This window comes from Mytilus edulis, chromosome 12 (genome assembly GCF_963676685.1).
Source record: "Mytilus edulis chromosome 12, xbMytEdul2.2, whole genome shotgun sequence".
Lineage (NCBI taxonomy): Eukaryota > Metazoa > Mollusca > Bivalvia > Mytilida > Mytilidae > Mytilus > Mytilus edulis.
In genome coordinates this window covers 5,086,718-5,104,276 of record NC_092355.1, presented here as the reverse complement: position 1 = coordinate 5,104,276, position 17,559 = coordinate 5,086,718, and the positions used below count along the sequence as shown (strand labels likewise).

Below are 17,559 nucleotides of genomic sequence, written 5' to 3'. Positions count from 1 at the left end.
ATCAAGGAATCCTCTATCAGATGTGAACATATTTACCAATGCTACAATAACCGGCGGAACATTTACAATTAATTAAGTAAATAAAAATCGACCTACCCGATTCTCCTTGTGCATCCACCGCCATTGACAACTGACTTGAAAATGTGCGTGTCAGAAATTGACCTCAAAGAAAAAGACGTTGAATGTATAACTTTTCTGTTATATTGTGACACAAATATTGTTTAAGTTAATAAATTTGATAATTTCTGTTTCAATTTTGAATTTTACAAACTTACAACTTTGCGAATTTAAACTGGTTTGAACTAGTTGAATAACAATCGACAGGGAGGTTGATGGAAGAGCCTACACAAATACTGTACACCCTATACACAGCGAACATAGAAATTACCGTAATTGTCCTAATCAGAATCGAAATAATTGATGCCAGCTATACTTTATTTTAGTTTTAACATGGGTAGGCATTATATTCGTGTTATTTTAGCCCTCGCTATCGCTCTGGCAAAAATAATCACGAATATAATGCCTACCCATGTTAAAACTACAATAAAGTATAGCTGGCATCAGTTATTTCTTAAACATTCTAGAAGCAAGTGCATATATATTATGTATACTCCAGAAAATAAACTATTTCAGGACTCGCTTTTAAGGAACTTCATCTTTTGCTGAAAAGGGATATTCCATTTCAAATTTCATCGTTGTTCTGTTTTTTTCCTTATCCTGATTATCTTTAAGAGGTTTTTCAAATCCAATCAAGAGTTCTGGGTATTGATTGAGCTTGCTCTCATCCCTTGAACAATTTAGAAGATTTATCTGATACCAAGAGTTCAGAGTATTGAGTTTGCTCTCATTCCTTCTAAAATTCGACTTAAAAATTTGCAATTACGATAGCGAATGAATTGTTCAAATTTTCGTTAACACAAACCCGTTCTTTAGCCCTAATATGGCCTACCGAAATAGATTTATCTACGGGTTTGTACTTGCACAAACAACAAGAAAAGTGACACATTCTGAATTGAAATCTGCTTACCCTTCTGGAGCAACTGAGATCACCGGTGTTGCTCAGACTTAAACGTTTTATGTTGTGTTTTGAATACTGTTAAAAATAAGGCAACAGTAGAATACCGCTGTGCGTAAGTCATTTGAAAGTCTTTGGAAAGTATTTTGACTTTTTCGTATTTTCCTTCAGATACTGCAGGAGTCCAAATACCTATAATCCTATACTCGTGTGACATATTATAATTTTCCGCTTTTCGCATTATAGAGGACAATTATTGTACTAACGTTCCGTCTGATTAATGTACATTGTAATTTACATGTACATATAATAAATGAACGGGAAATATGCCCGCGGAGTAATCACTCTCTACCCAACTTGGTTACAGTCAAGTTTCCTAACCATATTTATATATATATCGTTTCTTTGCAATATTTCAGAGCTAGATCTTTATTAGGTTTTTATAATGTTTGTGCAAAGTATTTGCTCATATATGAACTTTACGTTTTTGCTGAATGTACTGATGCACATACTACAGGGTTATTCTAATTTCATGTTTCCCCTTTATAACATTTGTTTGTTGTTGTCATATGTTATATCTTTAAGTATAATGTTAAAGTATGACTCCGGAAACAGCATTTCGAGCAAAGGTTTTGGACACAGGTTTCCGACATTTGTCGTTTTTGCCTGGCCGGCGGGATCGTTAAAGATGGACAAATTGTGATAATTTATTATTAATTACTGATTAGTAATTTATGATTCATGGTTATATCATACGTGCTGTTATATTTCACATTTTATTATGTTTATTCATTCGTAATCAATCCGGTGTCCTCCAGATTACGTTTGGCAGTCAGCAAATATATATTTGTGTATTGTATTAATGATAAGTATTATTGTGAGATGTATGGTATGAATTGCAATAAGATTACATCAGTAAAGTGTGTACTGTTATTTATTTGCCCTTTTTCTTAAAAAACAATGAGTGAAAACCTTTCATCTTTTAGTTTCAATGTAAAATATCATCTTGAAATCTTAATCTTGTCATGCCTTAATGTAAAAATTTTTTTTTTTTTAAATGCGGACAATAACCATTGTCCTTTGTTTGTTTTGAGTCTCATAAATCTGATTAAACGGAAGTAATGTAATTCGATTGTAACAATTATTTTCATTTGATGTTGACAGGTATTATGAAAGGTAAGATTCCACGCTCTTCTAGTCCGTAACCTTGAACGCTACCATATTGAATTCCGAATTTGCTTGATATGTAATTTCTCAAAACAGTAAGTCACAATTAGGCCCTCAAAAACTTCTTTTTGTCTATATTGAAAGCATTCTGAAGCGTACATAAAGTTTAAATGATTTGTTTTAGAGGACTAAGTAAAATACTCAAAATAAAGTGCCGATTTTTTATAAGTCCAACATTGAGCATAATGAAGCTTCATATTAATATGTTAGGAAACAAAACTACAAGTAAATGTATTCAACTTGGTAATTTTTTTAAAAGTTTACCAATTTCTGACGGGTGCATATTTTTTTGGGAACTACTGGTGTATTGTTGCAAATTAACGGAAGGTGGTGTTTTTTAATTATTCTATGGTTAACATGTTTTAGTGTACTTTTATATTACATATACATGTAGTTCTCTGTCGTGAGAGTTCTTGTGCTTATTTATGCTGTATTCCTGTCACATATTCTTGTCATTTTAACGGTTTAGGTGGCATTTTTGGCTAGCCATTAAACCAAGTTCGACCCACCAATATGAGAAGAATCTAAAAGTTTATTCATGTAGCCTAGCTTATACGGTTGAGCAATAAAACCAGTATAAATAAGAGACAATACTAAGAATGTTTTCAGATCTTCACTTGTATATAATTTTGCCTGATCCACTGAAGGACTCCTCCTGGTGCGGAAGTTTTTCGCTACATTAAAGACCCATTAGTGGTCCTCGAGTGTTGTCTGCTCTGTGGTCGGGTTGTTGTCGCTTTGACACATTCCCCATTTCAATTCTCAATTTTATTTTAGACAACAACAACAAAATTTAGTAGTCATCAAAATGCAACCTCAATCCACGAAATTTGGTACCCACGAACAAAATTAATCCACAGTGTGTGTTTAACATTACATAGAATCATATTTTATTTGAAAAAAGAACTTTTCTAAAACAGGTTATCCATAATATTGTCTGTGGTTTTTTTATCAACAACAATTTATAGCGCTAATCGTTTTATATTAAATGTACAAAGCATTAATGTGTACAAAAATTGTTCAAATGAAATTATTTGAATCTGATAGTTTTTGTGTTTAATATGAGAACATAACACAGGTGATACAATGCAACTGCCATTCTCAGTTTCCGACCCATCCCATGCTAGGCTGGACACAATTCCAACTGTCGTCGTTAGTTTCTCACCCATCGCCATGCTAGTATGAATACAATTCCTGAAAAAATTCCTCCGATTCCGCCAACAATACATAGTCCAAAGGAATAGTGAAACATGGAACCATCAAACTTAAAATCATCGTATGAAAATGTTGCAAAGACAATGACTCCGATCAAAGCGGTTATTCCTGTAAGAAAAAAAGAAATGTCTTAAAATATTTAACAATTTGCTTAATGATTGTTCCAAGAGGTCAAAACTCCACGTTGACTTACTAAAATATTTCCATGGATTGTATCAAAAGTCTTATATACCTTATAAAAAAATATCTCACAAAATTGATTCCCAATCCTAACCGTGACATAAGTGATGTGCATTTTTAAAACTCTATAGTGATATTTTCGATGAACGCAAGCTCCAATGCACTAACATTTCAACATTTCATAAATTTCTAAGAGGAAAATACCATAAAGATATTCCATTCTGCAGTTAAAAACCCTTCGAAACAAAACCATACATGACTTATAACAGAACTTTGTGTAAAATCATTGACAAAAAAAATAATTTGAGAAAGTATTATTTGGTACTTTTGCTCATATCAGTCATATTATGATAGGCCGCCAATGATAGGCTGTTTTACCGCATTCAATAAAAAAAAAACCAGTATAATGTATGCATTTAGGAAATACTAAAAATTGACATACATTCAATTGAAAATATTATAACAGTTTTTATTATTTTGATCGAAAGCAACAAGAGAGATACAACAATTAATGCACAGTACTTCAATTATCCTTCAATTATCACTTTCCAAACACAGTTTTCATTATTGTGTGTCCGTGTTTATTTATAAATGCGTTTAACGTTGTAAATTAGTGAATCTAAACAAAATATGACGTTGTCGATCAGCAGATTAACCATTCATTTGTGTTTACCAAGGGTAATATGACCCGAAATAATTTTTAAGTGTAAATCTACAATATTATCAGAATTTTATTTAAATTCAAAAATCACTCCTCAATAATGATTTACCTGAAATCAAATTCAGGAAGCCAGTAACAACAAACATCATTCTTTTTTCCTTCAATACAAAAACTTTCAGGAAAGCACATACCACAGCTGCTACAAAGGCTAATAGTGCAAGACACTCCAGAGCCTGTGCGGCTTTGTATTGTGAATTATAGCTGGGTGCATCTACAAATAAACATAAAAAAATCAACTGAAGTGGTTAATAACAAATTCCCTCACAGCAAGTTCTGATAAATATTGTTTCGTTTTTTTGGTAAGATATAAGGTTAAGATCTGTAGGCCAGACATTGCATGCGTCATGACACGTATCATTGATGTCACTGTCGGCCCGATCTCTATAACAATATCAGAATTGTCACTGGGGTCAATATCTATTATTTTATCAGAATTTTCACTCGGACCAAGTTGTATTATACTCTCTGAATTGTCACTGGGAAACAGTTGTATTATACTGTCATAACTATTCACTGAGGCTAATGTCTGTTATTCCATCATCATTGTCAATATTTATAGCATTATTAGAACTGATATGCATAAACAAAAAAATCTGTCTTTATCTTGTTATTGTTGTATTTGTAAATAAAGAAATAATTGATGCAAGCTATACTTTGTTGTAGTGTTCACTTGGGTATGCATTTTATTCGTGATTTTGTTATACCCGAGCGATAGTGAGGGGTAAATTACAACACATATAATGCCTACCCATGTTAAAACTACAATAAAGTATAGCTTGCATCAATTATTTCGATTCTGATTAGGACACCTAAGTTAATTTCTATGTCCGATGTGTAGTAGTGTAGCTCGTTTTTGTAAGCTCTATCATGAACCTCCTGGTTATGTTTGTAAACAAGCAAACGACTGGCAATGCGATTTTTCAGAGGGAGGAGTTTTGAACAACCAGCATGAACGGTTGTCGTAGCTAGGTCAAATATGTCAATTTCGAATTGCAACACATTACAATTATAATGAATGAATTAGTAACAACATGTGCATCATTTAAGAGTTTGGAAGTGTTTTAGTAAATGAAATATATTTCATGCAAAAGAATTTGATATAATTCATTATTTTGCAGAAGTTAATATACGCATCTGCAAGCACATTTATTGGATTTAGAGCATGGGATTATTAACAAAAAGACAAAAGCTCGTAATATTAGAATAAGGTTTATTGTGTGGTCACTGAATAACAATTGTTTGAAGGTTATGAATGTTTTTTTTATAACAAAGTTCATACTGTAAATATTTTACAAGTTCTAAGTGTCATTTTGGTCTCTTGTGGACAGATGCCTCATTGGCAATCATACCACATCTTCTTTGTAATATAAAGCTAAATTGTGTACAAATTATAATGTCAACAAGCATTTCTTTTTTAGAAATAACAAATTATCATATGTACCATTGTTTTCACAAATAAGAATACAAATTGTGATTTGTACAATTTATAACTTGTACACTTCATACATACTGATAACGTTTATCATTCTTGTACTAACAAAGAAGAACTTTTAACACATATAGATGGACAAGGTAATTTTGTTTTTCAGTAAACATATTTGTAATGGTGACTCATTTTACATGTATTCCACTTGACCTGTATACATATATTTTTGATATGTCTTTTTAAATGGACAATGTTATCTGTTAAGTTTTCGAAAATCTTTAAATTCTTAGAGACTAACACTTTCTGAAAATGAAAATGGGGAATGTATCAAAAAGATAACAACCCGACCTAAGATCAGATAATTTATTTTGATGATTTCTACGGCAATAACATTATAATTATTATACCATATACATGATGATACTGAAGGTTTTCTTCAATTCCATTCACTTTGCTCAACGGTTGTACTATGTGTACCTGCAATACTAGAGTTGTTTTGTATATTAAATAAAGGAAATACCTGTCATGTCGACACACATTTCCACAAGGCCTCCTTCCGCTGGAGCACAGTATTTCCATAGTCCTATATGAGCTATTGTACCGCCGTCCTTTTTTTCTAAGTACCAATATGTGGTTGAAAATCCTATAATATGAAGAATCAACGATACAGCACTAATAATGCTCCCTCCAATAACCATAGGTGGAATTTCAGATAAAGCCCCCGACATTTTATCTGGTTTTGAGTGTCAGTGTTGTTTAAAACCGGGAAAAATATTAAGTATCACGTGATTTCATGAGATCAAATAGAAACATTAAATAGTGGTCTTCAAGTAGCAGAGTTTTAAATGCATTGTAAATAGAAATCCAATTATGTCTTATCAAGAGAAGATAGTATTAAACATTTACCTAACAAAAACCATTCATATATGTTTATTGCCAGGAAAGCTGAATTGGTTTATATAAAAACCTGTTTATTGATGAAGTTTATAGGTTTATTGGTAAAGTTGGTTGACAAGGATTGAACTAACTCAACGTAAGTTATGGTAACTGGGATTTTTTATACTGTTTATTTTTGTAATAAGCTTTTCTGTCCATAGTTTTCGGTCGTTATTCTTTTACATTTTTGACTTCTTAGAGTACAACAGAATGGAATGATAGTAAACTTCTGTACAAGGTTAGGGGGAGGGTTGGAATCCTGCTAACATGTTTAGATCTGCAACATTTTGTATGTGTGTGCCTGTCCCAAAAAGCTTTTTAAAAAAGATGGATCTAACAACTTCAAAAGTTTGCGATTTGTTTTTAAGGATTAAATTGTAGGTGCATTGTAAAGTGTAATAAAGAAAAAAAGATGCCTGTATATATAATGAAAATATTCATTACTGCGTAAACCAATACCAGATCTAGCTGTAGATTGTTGCAGACATTACACCATACATGCTGCAAATAAAAAAAAACACTCCATGAAGAAATGGTCAAAAGATACATTGGAAGCCTAGTTATCATAAGAGCTACAGTCCAAAAATTACAATTAGAAACTATACCGTTGTATACATATGAAGATGTGGTATCGGTGCCAATGAGACAACTCTCAATTCAAGTCACAATTTGTAAAAGTAAACTATTTTAGTTTAAAGAACTTATGTCCGGTTACTCTAGAAGGAAATTGATATCAGAGTCACAATATGGCCACTTAAGTTGCTTTATCGTAAAATATATAATCAACACATATAGGAATTGCCTATATAGTTGTCGTAGATTTTGGTGGTTTGATAACAAGTGCTGAATTAAATGTTATGTTTAGGTACTTTATTGTAGTAAAAATATTTGCTGAACACTGAGCTAACATAGAAAAAGGTATAATAAAAGTTTGTTTATGGCTATTAAAGTTACACAGATAACCAGGTGAAATTGTAAATAAAGTTTTAAGTATTATTTGTACTTGTACGTTTTATGAATAAGATAAAAGATATTGAAGTCGGATCGATGTTCTTTTGCATTTCCATTTCAAGTTTTCTAAAGAAAGGATGAAGAATGGAAACCTGCTTTAAGTTTAACAGTGATATGTTATAGAATGTCTTTCTATGTGGTAATATTACACCTTTGTTTCAGGGTAGAGTTGAGGGTTAGCGCCTTTTATAACGTTTAAACCCGCTTCATATGGTTGCACCTGTCCTAAGTCAGGAACCTGATGTTCAGTGTTTGTCGTTTGTTGATGCGATTCCTAATTAACTCATCACAGATACAAAGATTAAATATAGTATTTGCGCCAGACGCTCGTTCGTTTACAAAAGACTCATCAGAGATAATAGAATCAAAGATGAAAAGGTCAATTAAGAACGAAGTTGAAAAGGTCAATTAAGTACGAAGTTGAAAAGATCTGGGTTTGTGTTACCTTCGAGGAATAAAAACTCTACCAGCAGTGGCACCGACCCAGTGCACGTGGTTTTAAGTATTTCTTGTTTTAAGTTTTTTTTAAAGAGATCAGACTGATTGTTTCTTGTGTGAATTGTTGTACGTTAGTCATGGTGTGGCCCTTTATAGCTTGCTGTTCCTTGTGAACCAAGGCTTCAATCTAAGGCCGTACTTTGACCTATAATATTTGACTTGGGTTGAGAGTTGTCTAATTAGTATTCATGCCACTTTATTTTATATCTTTTTACAATAAGATTATTGTATTTTTTATAGATGTTATTGATGTGTTAACTTTTACGTACATTTTGCAGATGTATAATAAATCTATTTGAAGTTTTCCGCTGAGCAACTGCAGTTTCTGATCAACATCTTAATTTCATTCTTATAAACCTCACTCGTAAAAGATAAAATCACAAAAAGTACCCCAAAGAAAACTCAAACGGAACTTCCATAGTCATATAGAAAAAACTGAAGCAGCTCGAATATATTAAGCGAATCGATAACAGCTGTCATATTTATTACTTGGTACAGGCATGTTCTGATATAGAAAATGGTGGATTAAAACTGGTTTTATAGCTACTTAAACCACTCATTTGTATGATAGTCAATAAAATCCATTATTGTGAACAAAACAAACAGACGAAATGCACCAAATATAAAAAAAGGGTTACAAAGGTCAACACTGTGTAATAATCTTAATCACTATAAAAACAAGAGATCAAATTTCGATAAGGCTGCTTTGTTGCTCATATCCCGATTTCATTGAGCCGCAACTGTTCTGAAACTATATAAAGTCTTGACAAGAGGTAAATATGAGGTGCTTTGTTCTTCATCACTTTGTTTTTGAATCAATCTCATTTTTCATAAGAATATTCAGTTACCGATCAATCTCTTTTACGCTTTCATGCATACTCAGGCGTGTCCAAGTGAAAGTTATAAGAAAGAATAGGAACAAAAATTGTTAGACTATAAGGACCCTGTATTGTTTTGCAAATGCACAATCTTGCTGAATAAAACGTCCGTCCTTTCAACTTAGGCACAGAACTGGCCAACAATGAAACGGACTAATGTTTCCCCGAAGCATGTTTAGCATGGATAGACGCCATGCCATTTTTAAATGACGTCATGCTTTTTTTTTACTTCTTTGGATGACACCTTTGTCCCTAAAATTAAAAGTTGAACGTATTGAAGTACTACTCCCCCTTTTTATGTGTGAACACAGACACCTGACGTCCGCATCCCTTCCCTTTTGTAGGTTTACACAGACACACTTCTTGTCTTGTTTTATTACCGGCACAATTGTACCGCGAATTCGCGTGCATTTTCTAGATAATGTCAAGATAATAATCCGTATCAAGCTACCTTTTCGACCGTAATACGTGTTTGATCTAAAAGGGAAGGTATGACATGAGTAAGTTGTTCCCAAAAAGTGCAAACTTGCAAACTAATTCGAGCCTTGCAGGTGCAATGTATATGTAATGTCATGATGAAAATACATGATCGCAATAAACAGGACACTAAAGAGCAGAACGATTCCTTGTGTTTGCATTATGAGTACTGATGCATTTTCTTATATACTAGGTACTTGGTCGAAATAGCCATTTTATTCTTAGTTTGGGGAAATAAATGACAAATAGCTTTCAAAAAATATCAAAAGTTTAAAGCAAAACAACAGTTGTCCTTATCTTGGTCACAACATTCATTGGCATGTTAAACAGATATATCATGTTATGAATCAGCATGGCAAATTTGGCTAAATACGTAACATAGTGTTTACAATTACAATTACATCGTCACTCTTTATGCTGTTTTACTCTGTATCTCAAAGTGTCAAAAATAATACAAATATATCTAACAAATGTTTTTTTTCTCCCAAATGTTTTGGTGCCGCGATTGGTCGAAATTGTCTACAAAATCGCAAAGTTTTAGTGGAGATTCCACAATATTAAATCTAACAAATTTGACAGATTGCATTAAGACATCCGAATTAAAACAAATAGTTATCAAAGGTACCAGGATTATAATTCAATATGCTAGACGCGCGTTAGCTATAGATTTATTACATCTGTCGTTTAGACAAATTCGAAAGATCATTCAAAAATAAATGCAGACTATGTTAGCTCTACCACACCTTTCAATACGTTTCACTTATGTTGTACATTTTATAACAAGTCAGAAACTTTCATTAGAGACATGGGATCACTATATGACGTCGTGAATCTTATGTTGCAGTATTCATACATGTTTTGTAAATGCTTAACAAAAACTTATATACAGTACGAAAAATATAACATGTGAACATACTTTAAAACGCTTACTGTAAATTCAGAACTTTTTGTGTGCATTTATGTTTGCGATTATTTTTTTTTAAATGAAAAAAAAATGCGATATTGACTATTTATGTTATTGCGATTTCAGTAAAACCTGCATACAGATATATCTTTCAAATATCTGAATGCAGGTTCTTATTATTGCAATTATTACCTAGTCGCATTATTGCGATTTTTTTAAATGAACAAAAATGCAGGATTAATTATTGCAATTTCTGGAAAAGCTGCATACAGATATTTATGTCACAGAATGCGGGTTCTTATGACTGCAATTCTAAGCCAGTTGCATTATTCGCGTTAATAAAAACCTTGCAATTATTTCTAAATTACAGATGAGATAAGTATACAAGAAACCGGACGAAATCTAACATTAGATGGATCATTGTATAGCATAGTATGTCTTTAAAATTAACACACGACACAAAAAGTCACATAAAAGTGAGGTAGACGTATTCAAGAGAGAACCGTGTATTTATCCCGGAGAGTCACATACTTCAAACACATGTATGAAAGTGTTTGATCTTGAAATTTATAAGCAAAAGAAAGCTTGTTTTAATTGTCTTTGCAACCCCCTCCCCCCCCCCCCCCCAACTTTCTGAATGTATGGCCATGGGTCATGTAAACAGTGTGGACGTAAACACCATTCCACTTTCATTTCATGAAATAAACAGACTTCGGTTTCGGGTACTTTTAACTATGATCCTAATAATATAAAACCTACCTCATTAAATTATCACCATCAATGCATCGCCCAAAATAAACAAAAGCAGCTCTAACGACCGCGATATCTACGGTGCATTCAAACGCACAAATGAGTATTGATACAAAGAAACACTTCGATGAAGGGATTGAGCTCTCGTCTTTTACAGAAGATTCAGCAGAGAAAGAGAAACTGGAATTGAAAACACAATAATCAGAAGTCATATCCATTTCTTGACTTAGAGGAGGCAATAAGTCAAATCGCAATTTGTAAAACGCTAAAATATTTGTACACATGGATATCGACAACTGCATATAGCTGAATGCGTTTTTCTGAAATAGCTTCATCAATACAGATATATACCACCGAGACGAGTACTATATATAACTTACCGTATTTGCGCTGATTTAAATTGGTGCACCCATCTTCTGGATATCATGATTACTCTGTGAATTCGTTGATAAGAGCTGATCATTATTGGGATTTCTTTGAGGATAAGACAAAACGAGGCAACGATCCATCTGTAAGAAAATGTTATTTGCTTTAAGGGTCCAATATCAAATTAGCCGAACAAGAAATTACGTCCTTGATGAACATGCTTATTTTAAACAAAGAAGAAAATTCTGACTGAGACCAATTCTGGGGAATTGAGTGCTTGGTACTTACACTTCATACATGTCATAAAAGGGAGAAAAGTAAAGACAGGTTATACGCATTTCATCCCTCAACATTCAGTTAAGAAACATTCAGAGATTACACCCAATCGTATTGTTTATGCTTTTTGTTTAAGTGACAATATCTCAGTCATATATTCGAATGAAGTGACAAAATTTATAGTAGAGACATTATTTTCAATGAAAAAATTCCTTTCTTTTATCCATTTCAGGGAAAATCATATACAGTTTATTCGTTATATTAAGCCACTTTCTGCATCCTCGGAAAATGGTGAAAAACACATGAACTACACGTAACGTTGTGTGGACGTTGATGGATATAATTAGGGGACTTATATTTAAACGTCATTCTTTGTGCTGTTGAACCTCAATGTGGTTAATTTAATAAACACATATATCTTACAACTATTATGTGTCCTTCAAATATATCTTGAAAACTAAAATATTTGATAGGCATTTTTTAAATGATCAGAAAGAAAAAATCAACAAACATTTCAGCATGCATATAGAAAATTTTACCTTTAAATGTCAGTTTTATTATTTTTTGTGTTTGGGCAAAAAAAAAATATGAAAAGAAACTATCAGCAGAAAAAAAGACAAATACCAACATCACATCTTTAACAAAAAATGATTTTCGTCATGAATATCATTCTAGTGTCTTATATTGGAGACTGTCTATTGGTAAAAATGAACATACATCTTCTGATCAGTATAAGTTATTCAAGGGATCTAGTTATCGTTTTGAAGTTGATGGACACAAACGAAGTTTAAAACGTCTTCAAACAAATGACACTTATTCCATTTACTCACTTTTGGATGAATATGAAAAGTCTGATAGCATTGCTAAAAGGCTGTAGATTAATACACTTTTACACTTAGAAACATCACTATAAATAAATGTCTGGTTATACAGATGTTCCCTTCGATAGATAAAGGGTTGACAGAATACAATACATTTTAAATGCTTCATCTACAAGAAGATATTTAACCGAGAGTTCCAAGTGGTGAAGTTGAAATCATTTCGTCGAAAAACAAATTAACGGACGCTATTAAAAGTTGGTTGGTCGTTAAGGATACCTGTTTCATATATTACGACAGATATAATCCAATATAATCCAATCATCGTAACTACAATCCCATCCACCTGCGCCCGATCTTTTTAAACAAACGCTAGGTTTTACTTATATGAGCAACACGAGGGATGTCACAAGTGAAGCACGTGAGATAACTTCCAGTTTTGGTTGGGTTCGTGTTGCTCAGTCATTGGTGTTCTATGAAGAGTTTGTATACTGTTGTTTTTCTTTTGGGTACTTTTTTTCTCTCTTTTTTTGCCATTGCATTGTCAGTTTATTTTAGACTTATTAATTTGACAGCCCTGTGGTATCTTCCGCCTCTCTTTTGCAGGATTAAATGTTTGAAAACGCCTGGCATTCTATTGAATGACAGGTTCAAACAATGATATAATCATGCCATGCACGCTTTGAATGCAGTATTATTGAAATGAGATCACTCCCAATCCGTTCCAATATATTCGACCAGCCAAAGTGTTTCGGGTACCTATTAAGATCAATTATGTATTTTTTTAATTTGATCGAGGCCGTACCCTCATCAGCGACTCAAGCCTTGTATATAGGTTTTATTGTTCTTCCTATATGCAGAAATAAAGTAATCAATTGTTATTACACGGCGAGGTATAAGGAGTCGGACACTAGGTGGTCTTATATACATATCAGAAATGATGTTATGCATTTGTTATAACTTTTTAGAGTTATTTCTCTTTTTTCAGTTTAGCAGATGTCAGATATTCTTTGAGATTTTTGTGTTTTTTGTATGCAATCATTGGGGGTCTCTCATAAAGACTCTTAGCGGTTGCATCTCTTTCGATAATATTCCAATGCTTTCTAATTACTCTGTTCAATTGTTTAAACATTGGGTTGTATTTTGTACAAAATACCAAGGGAGCAGTTTTGTTATTGGAGCGTTGTTTATATTTTAAAGCTTCTGATCTTTTAATTGTTGTTGCCTTCGCTATTCAGTTATTCAATTCTTTGCTTTTATAACCTCTTTCTATTAATTTCTGTTTGAAGAACATTGTTTTTTAGTATGATTCTTATAAGTTCTAACATACTTTGTTCAGTATTATTGAAATGAGATCACTCCCAATCCGTTCCAATATATTCGACCAGCCAAAGTGTTTCGGGTACCTATTAAGATCAATTATGTATTTTTTTAATTTGATCGAGGCCGTACCCTCATCAGCGACTCAAGCCTTGTATATAGGTTTTATTGTTCTTCCTAAATGCAGAAATAAAGTAATCAATTGTTATTACACGGCGAGGTATAAGGAGTCGTCATTCATATTTAATTATGATTGCGTATTCAATCTATATAGAAGTAATATCAAATTTCTAAATTTATCTGTCTAACACCACACGAAATTGGTCAGAACACACCCCCATCATTTATTCTTCTGCCAGCAGCCAATAGAAATAGTGCTGTCTCATCAGATTTCTTGCTTACTAAATTTGCGATTTCATTATCACTTCTCCCTTAGGTAGGGATGAAATATGCGTCTTTCTCTAATGTAGAGATTATTATGACACATTATAACAAAACTCTAATGAGGAGTACTTATGATTAGCATTTTCTTTTATACAACTGTGGTCAAACATGTCAAAACGAAATAGACACTTCAAACGTACTGACAAAAACAGAAAAAGTACAGCAAGAAAAATACAAAGTAAAATAAAAAACAAAAAACGAAGACACAAAAAGAAAATATGTACACGTCGAAAGGCAGAAAATTATGTGAAAATGTTCACAAGAGAAAAGTTATCTGATTCAGATATTAACATATTATCCAAAGGGCTGAAATTCATTCCGAGTCCTGTTCTAAAAAGAGCAAAAAATGACCTTCTGTGTGACTGGGAAAATTTATCTCGTAGAATGAGATTAAATTACTCATTTAGAAACACTGAAAATTCTTCTGAAAAACATCCTTTCAAACGAAAGTCAGAATTCACTCCTGAATTCGCAAATAACGCTATTGAAACTTATTTATGGAAAACCAAGGTTGAACTTGAAAGATTACCTATGGTTAACAGTAGAAACAACCTGACAAAAAATGAATTCAATTCATTAATTTCGCTAAAGAAAAATGAAAATATAATAATTAAAAAGGCAGATAAATGCTCCTCAATAGTAGTATTAGACAAACATATGTATATCAAACAGGCAATGACACAACTCTCAAGTGAAATCCATTATCACAAGCTGTCAGAAACACACAGCAAAGATATTTACAACAAGATAATTGATATAATTATTCCTCTACACAACATGGGTCATATAGACAAACATTCTCTAGATTATTTGACATCTGGCAAGGAGTTCAAACCAGGTCGTTTATATATGCTTCCAAAAACACATAAATTAAGCATAGATCAAATAAATGACATCGAAAAAGACAAAAATCTTATTAAAGATATAAATATACCCGGCAGACCTATTATATCTATGTCAGGCAGTCCTACTGAGACAATTGCACATTTTATTGATTATTTCTTAAGGGAAATAGTCTTTCAACAATGGACATACACAAAAGACAGCACAGCGTTTATAAATAAAATAGAAGAACTTAAGCTTCCATTTGAATTTATCATGGCATCATTTGATGTAACAAGTATGTACACAAATATGGAACATTCCGAAATTGTTAATGCCATTGATGGAGCTTGGAATAAGCTTAGATCATGCAATTTCAAAATAAAAATTCCGCCTAAACAAAGTATGTTAGAACTTATAAGAATCATACTAAAAAACAATGAGTTTGAATTCAATGGTGAATTGTTTCGACAGAAAATAGGGGTTCCGATGGGAAGTCCTCTCTCGCCTTCTCTCACAGATATCAGGATGTTTGAAACTATCAATGAGATTTTAAACAAGTTTACGATGAGAGACAAAATCATGCACTTATCAGTGTACCGTGATGATGCATTCTTGATTTTCAAAGGAACTAAAGCAGAATTAACTGAATTCTTTGACATATCGAATAGCATACATCCTCTCCTTAAGTTTACTTTTGACATTAACGAGAGTCACATTACATTTTTAGACGTGACCGTTTTTAAAGGAGAGAAATTTAAGAAAGAGAGGACTTTAGATTTTCAAATATACAGAAAACCAACAGAAAATTATCAATATTTGCATCGAAGTTCATCGCACCCCAAATCAGTTTTCAAGGGACTGGTTATAGGCGAAACTGTTAGAATAAATAGATGCACCAGTGATGAGTCAAAAACTAAGGCTGAAATTAATTTCTTCAAACAGAAATTAATAGAAAGAGGTTATAAAAGCAAAGAATTGAATAACTGGATAGCGAAGGCAACAACAATTAAAAGATCAGAAGCTTTAAAATATAAACAACGCTCCAATAACAAAACTGCTCCCTTGGTATTTTGTACAAAATACAACCCAATGTTTAAACAATTGAACAGAGTAATTAGAAAGCATTGGAATATTATCGAAAGAGATGCAACCGCTAAGAGTCTTTATGAGAGACCCCCAATGATTGCATACAAAAAACACAAAAATCTCAAAGAATATCTGACATCTGCTAAACTGAAAAAAGAGAAATAACTCTAAAAAGTTATAACAAATGCATAACATCATTTCTGATATGTATATAAGACCACCTAGTGTCCGACTCCTTATACCTCGCCGTGTAATAACAATTGATTACTTTATTTCTGCATATAGGAAGAACAATAAAACCTATGTACAAGGCTTGAGTCGCTGATGAGGGTACGGCCTCGATCAAATTAAAAAAAATACATAATTGATCTTAATAGGTACCCGAAACACTTTGGCTGGTCGAATATATTGGAACGGATTGGGAGTGATCTCATTTCAATAATACTGTAATAAATAAAACATTAACATAAATGGCATAATACGATATGACAATATCGAGCTCAACAATTCATTATTCGAAATGAACAAAACAGAAGCATAAGTAAGAAAATATGAATATATCTTATATTCCTCGAGAAAAGCAATAAAGCTGTTTTCTGTGCAATAATTCCTTACAATATATTCGAATTTTCTTGTCACGGTCATACGATTTTACTTGACAATAAACTCATCAGAGATACCAGGATTATACTTTTGTACATAACCCAAAGGAGTAAAAATGTTAAGGACGAATCCAACCTTATGCCACCAGATTAAATCGATGACAGTACTATTTTACCAATAAAGGCAAGTCCTCCTATCAGAGCAATATATTATATAAGACTGGGTAGTTTGCAGATTGAGAAGTAGTTAGCATCATGTATCTGTTATTAATGAAGTATTCAAGTACCAAATCGATACTGTGTATATAATGTCCGACATCATGCTTTTGTTGACGTCAGCATTTAACTGTTTGTTCAACAGCTGGCACCTTTATTTATTTCTATTTCTTCAGAATTAAATGGACATGTAGACGAATCCAGATCGTCAAATTTAGAGGCTTGGGACTATCACAGATATTGTATAAGGCGCCCATTTTCACACAATACTTGTATTTCTAATGCAATCTTTATGTAACACGCTTTCTCATTGGCTCTTGTCAAGCGTACAATTACAATGTACCCGTCGGAGCCGCTTCACAAAATTC

At 32.6% G+C, this 17,559-nt stretch overlaps 2 protein-coding genes across 2 annotated transcripts; one reads left to right on the top strand and one right to left on the bottom strand.

Annotated features, from left to right (window-relative positions):
- Window positions 1-3,173: 3,173 nt before the first annotated feature.
- Window positions 3,174-6,527, bottom strand: LOC139498879 (lens fiber membrane intrinsic protein-like). The gene is made up of 3 exons (XM_071287467.1): window positions 6,305-6,527; window positions 4,408-4,569; window positions 3,174-3,565 (listed from the first exon to the last, which is right to left on the bottom strand). The coding sequence occupies exons 1-3, from the start codon at window positions 6,510-6,512 to the stop codon at window positions 3,396-3,398; spliced, it is 540 nt and encodes a 179-aa protein (XP_071143568.1). The 5' UTR covers window positions 6,513-6,527; the 3' UTR covers window positions 3,174-3,395.
- An 8,187-nt stretch (window positions 6,528-14,714) lies between these two features.
- LOC139499347 (uncharacterized) lies at window positions 14,715-16,538 on the top strand. The gene has a single exon (XM_071288017.1). The coding sequence runs from the start codon at window positions 14,715-14,717 to the stop codon at window positions 16,536-16,538; it is 1,824 nt and encodes a 607-aa protein (XP_071144118.1).
- The last annotated feature ends 1,021 nt before the right edge of the window (window positions 16,539-17,559 follow it).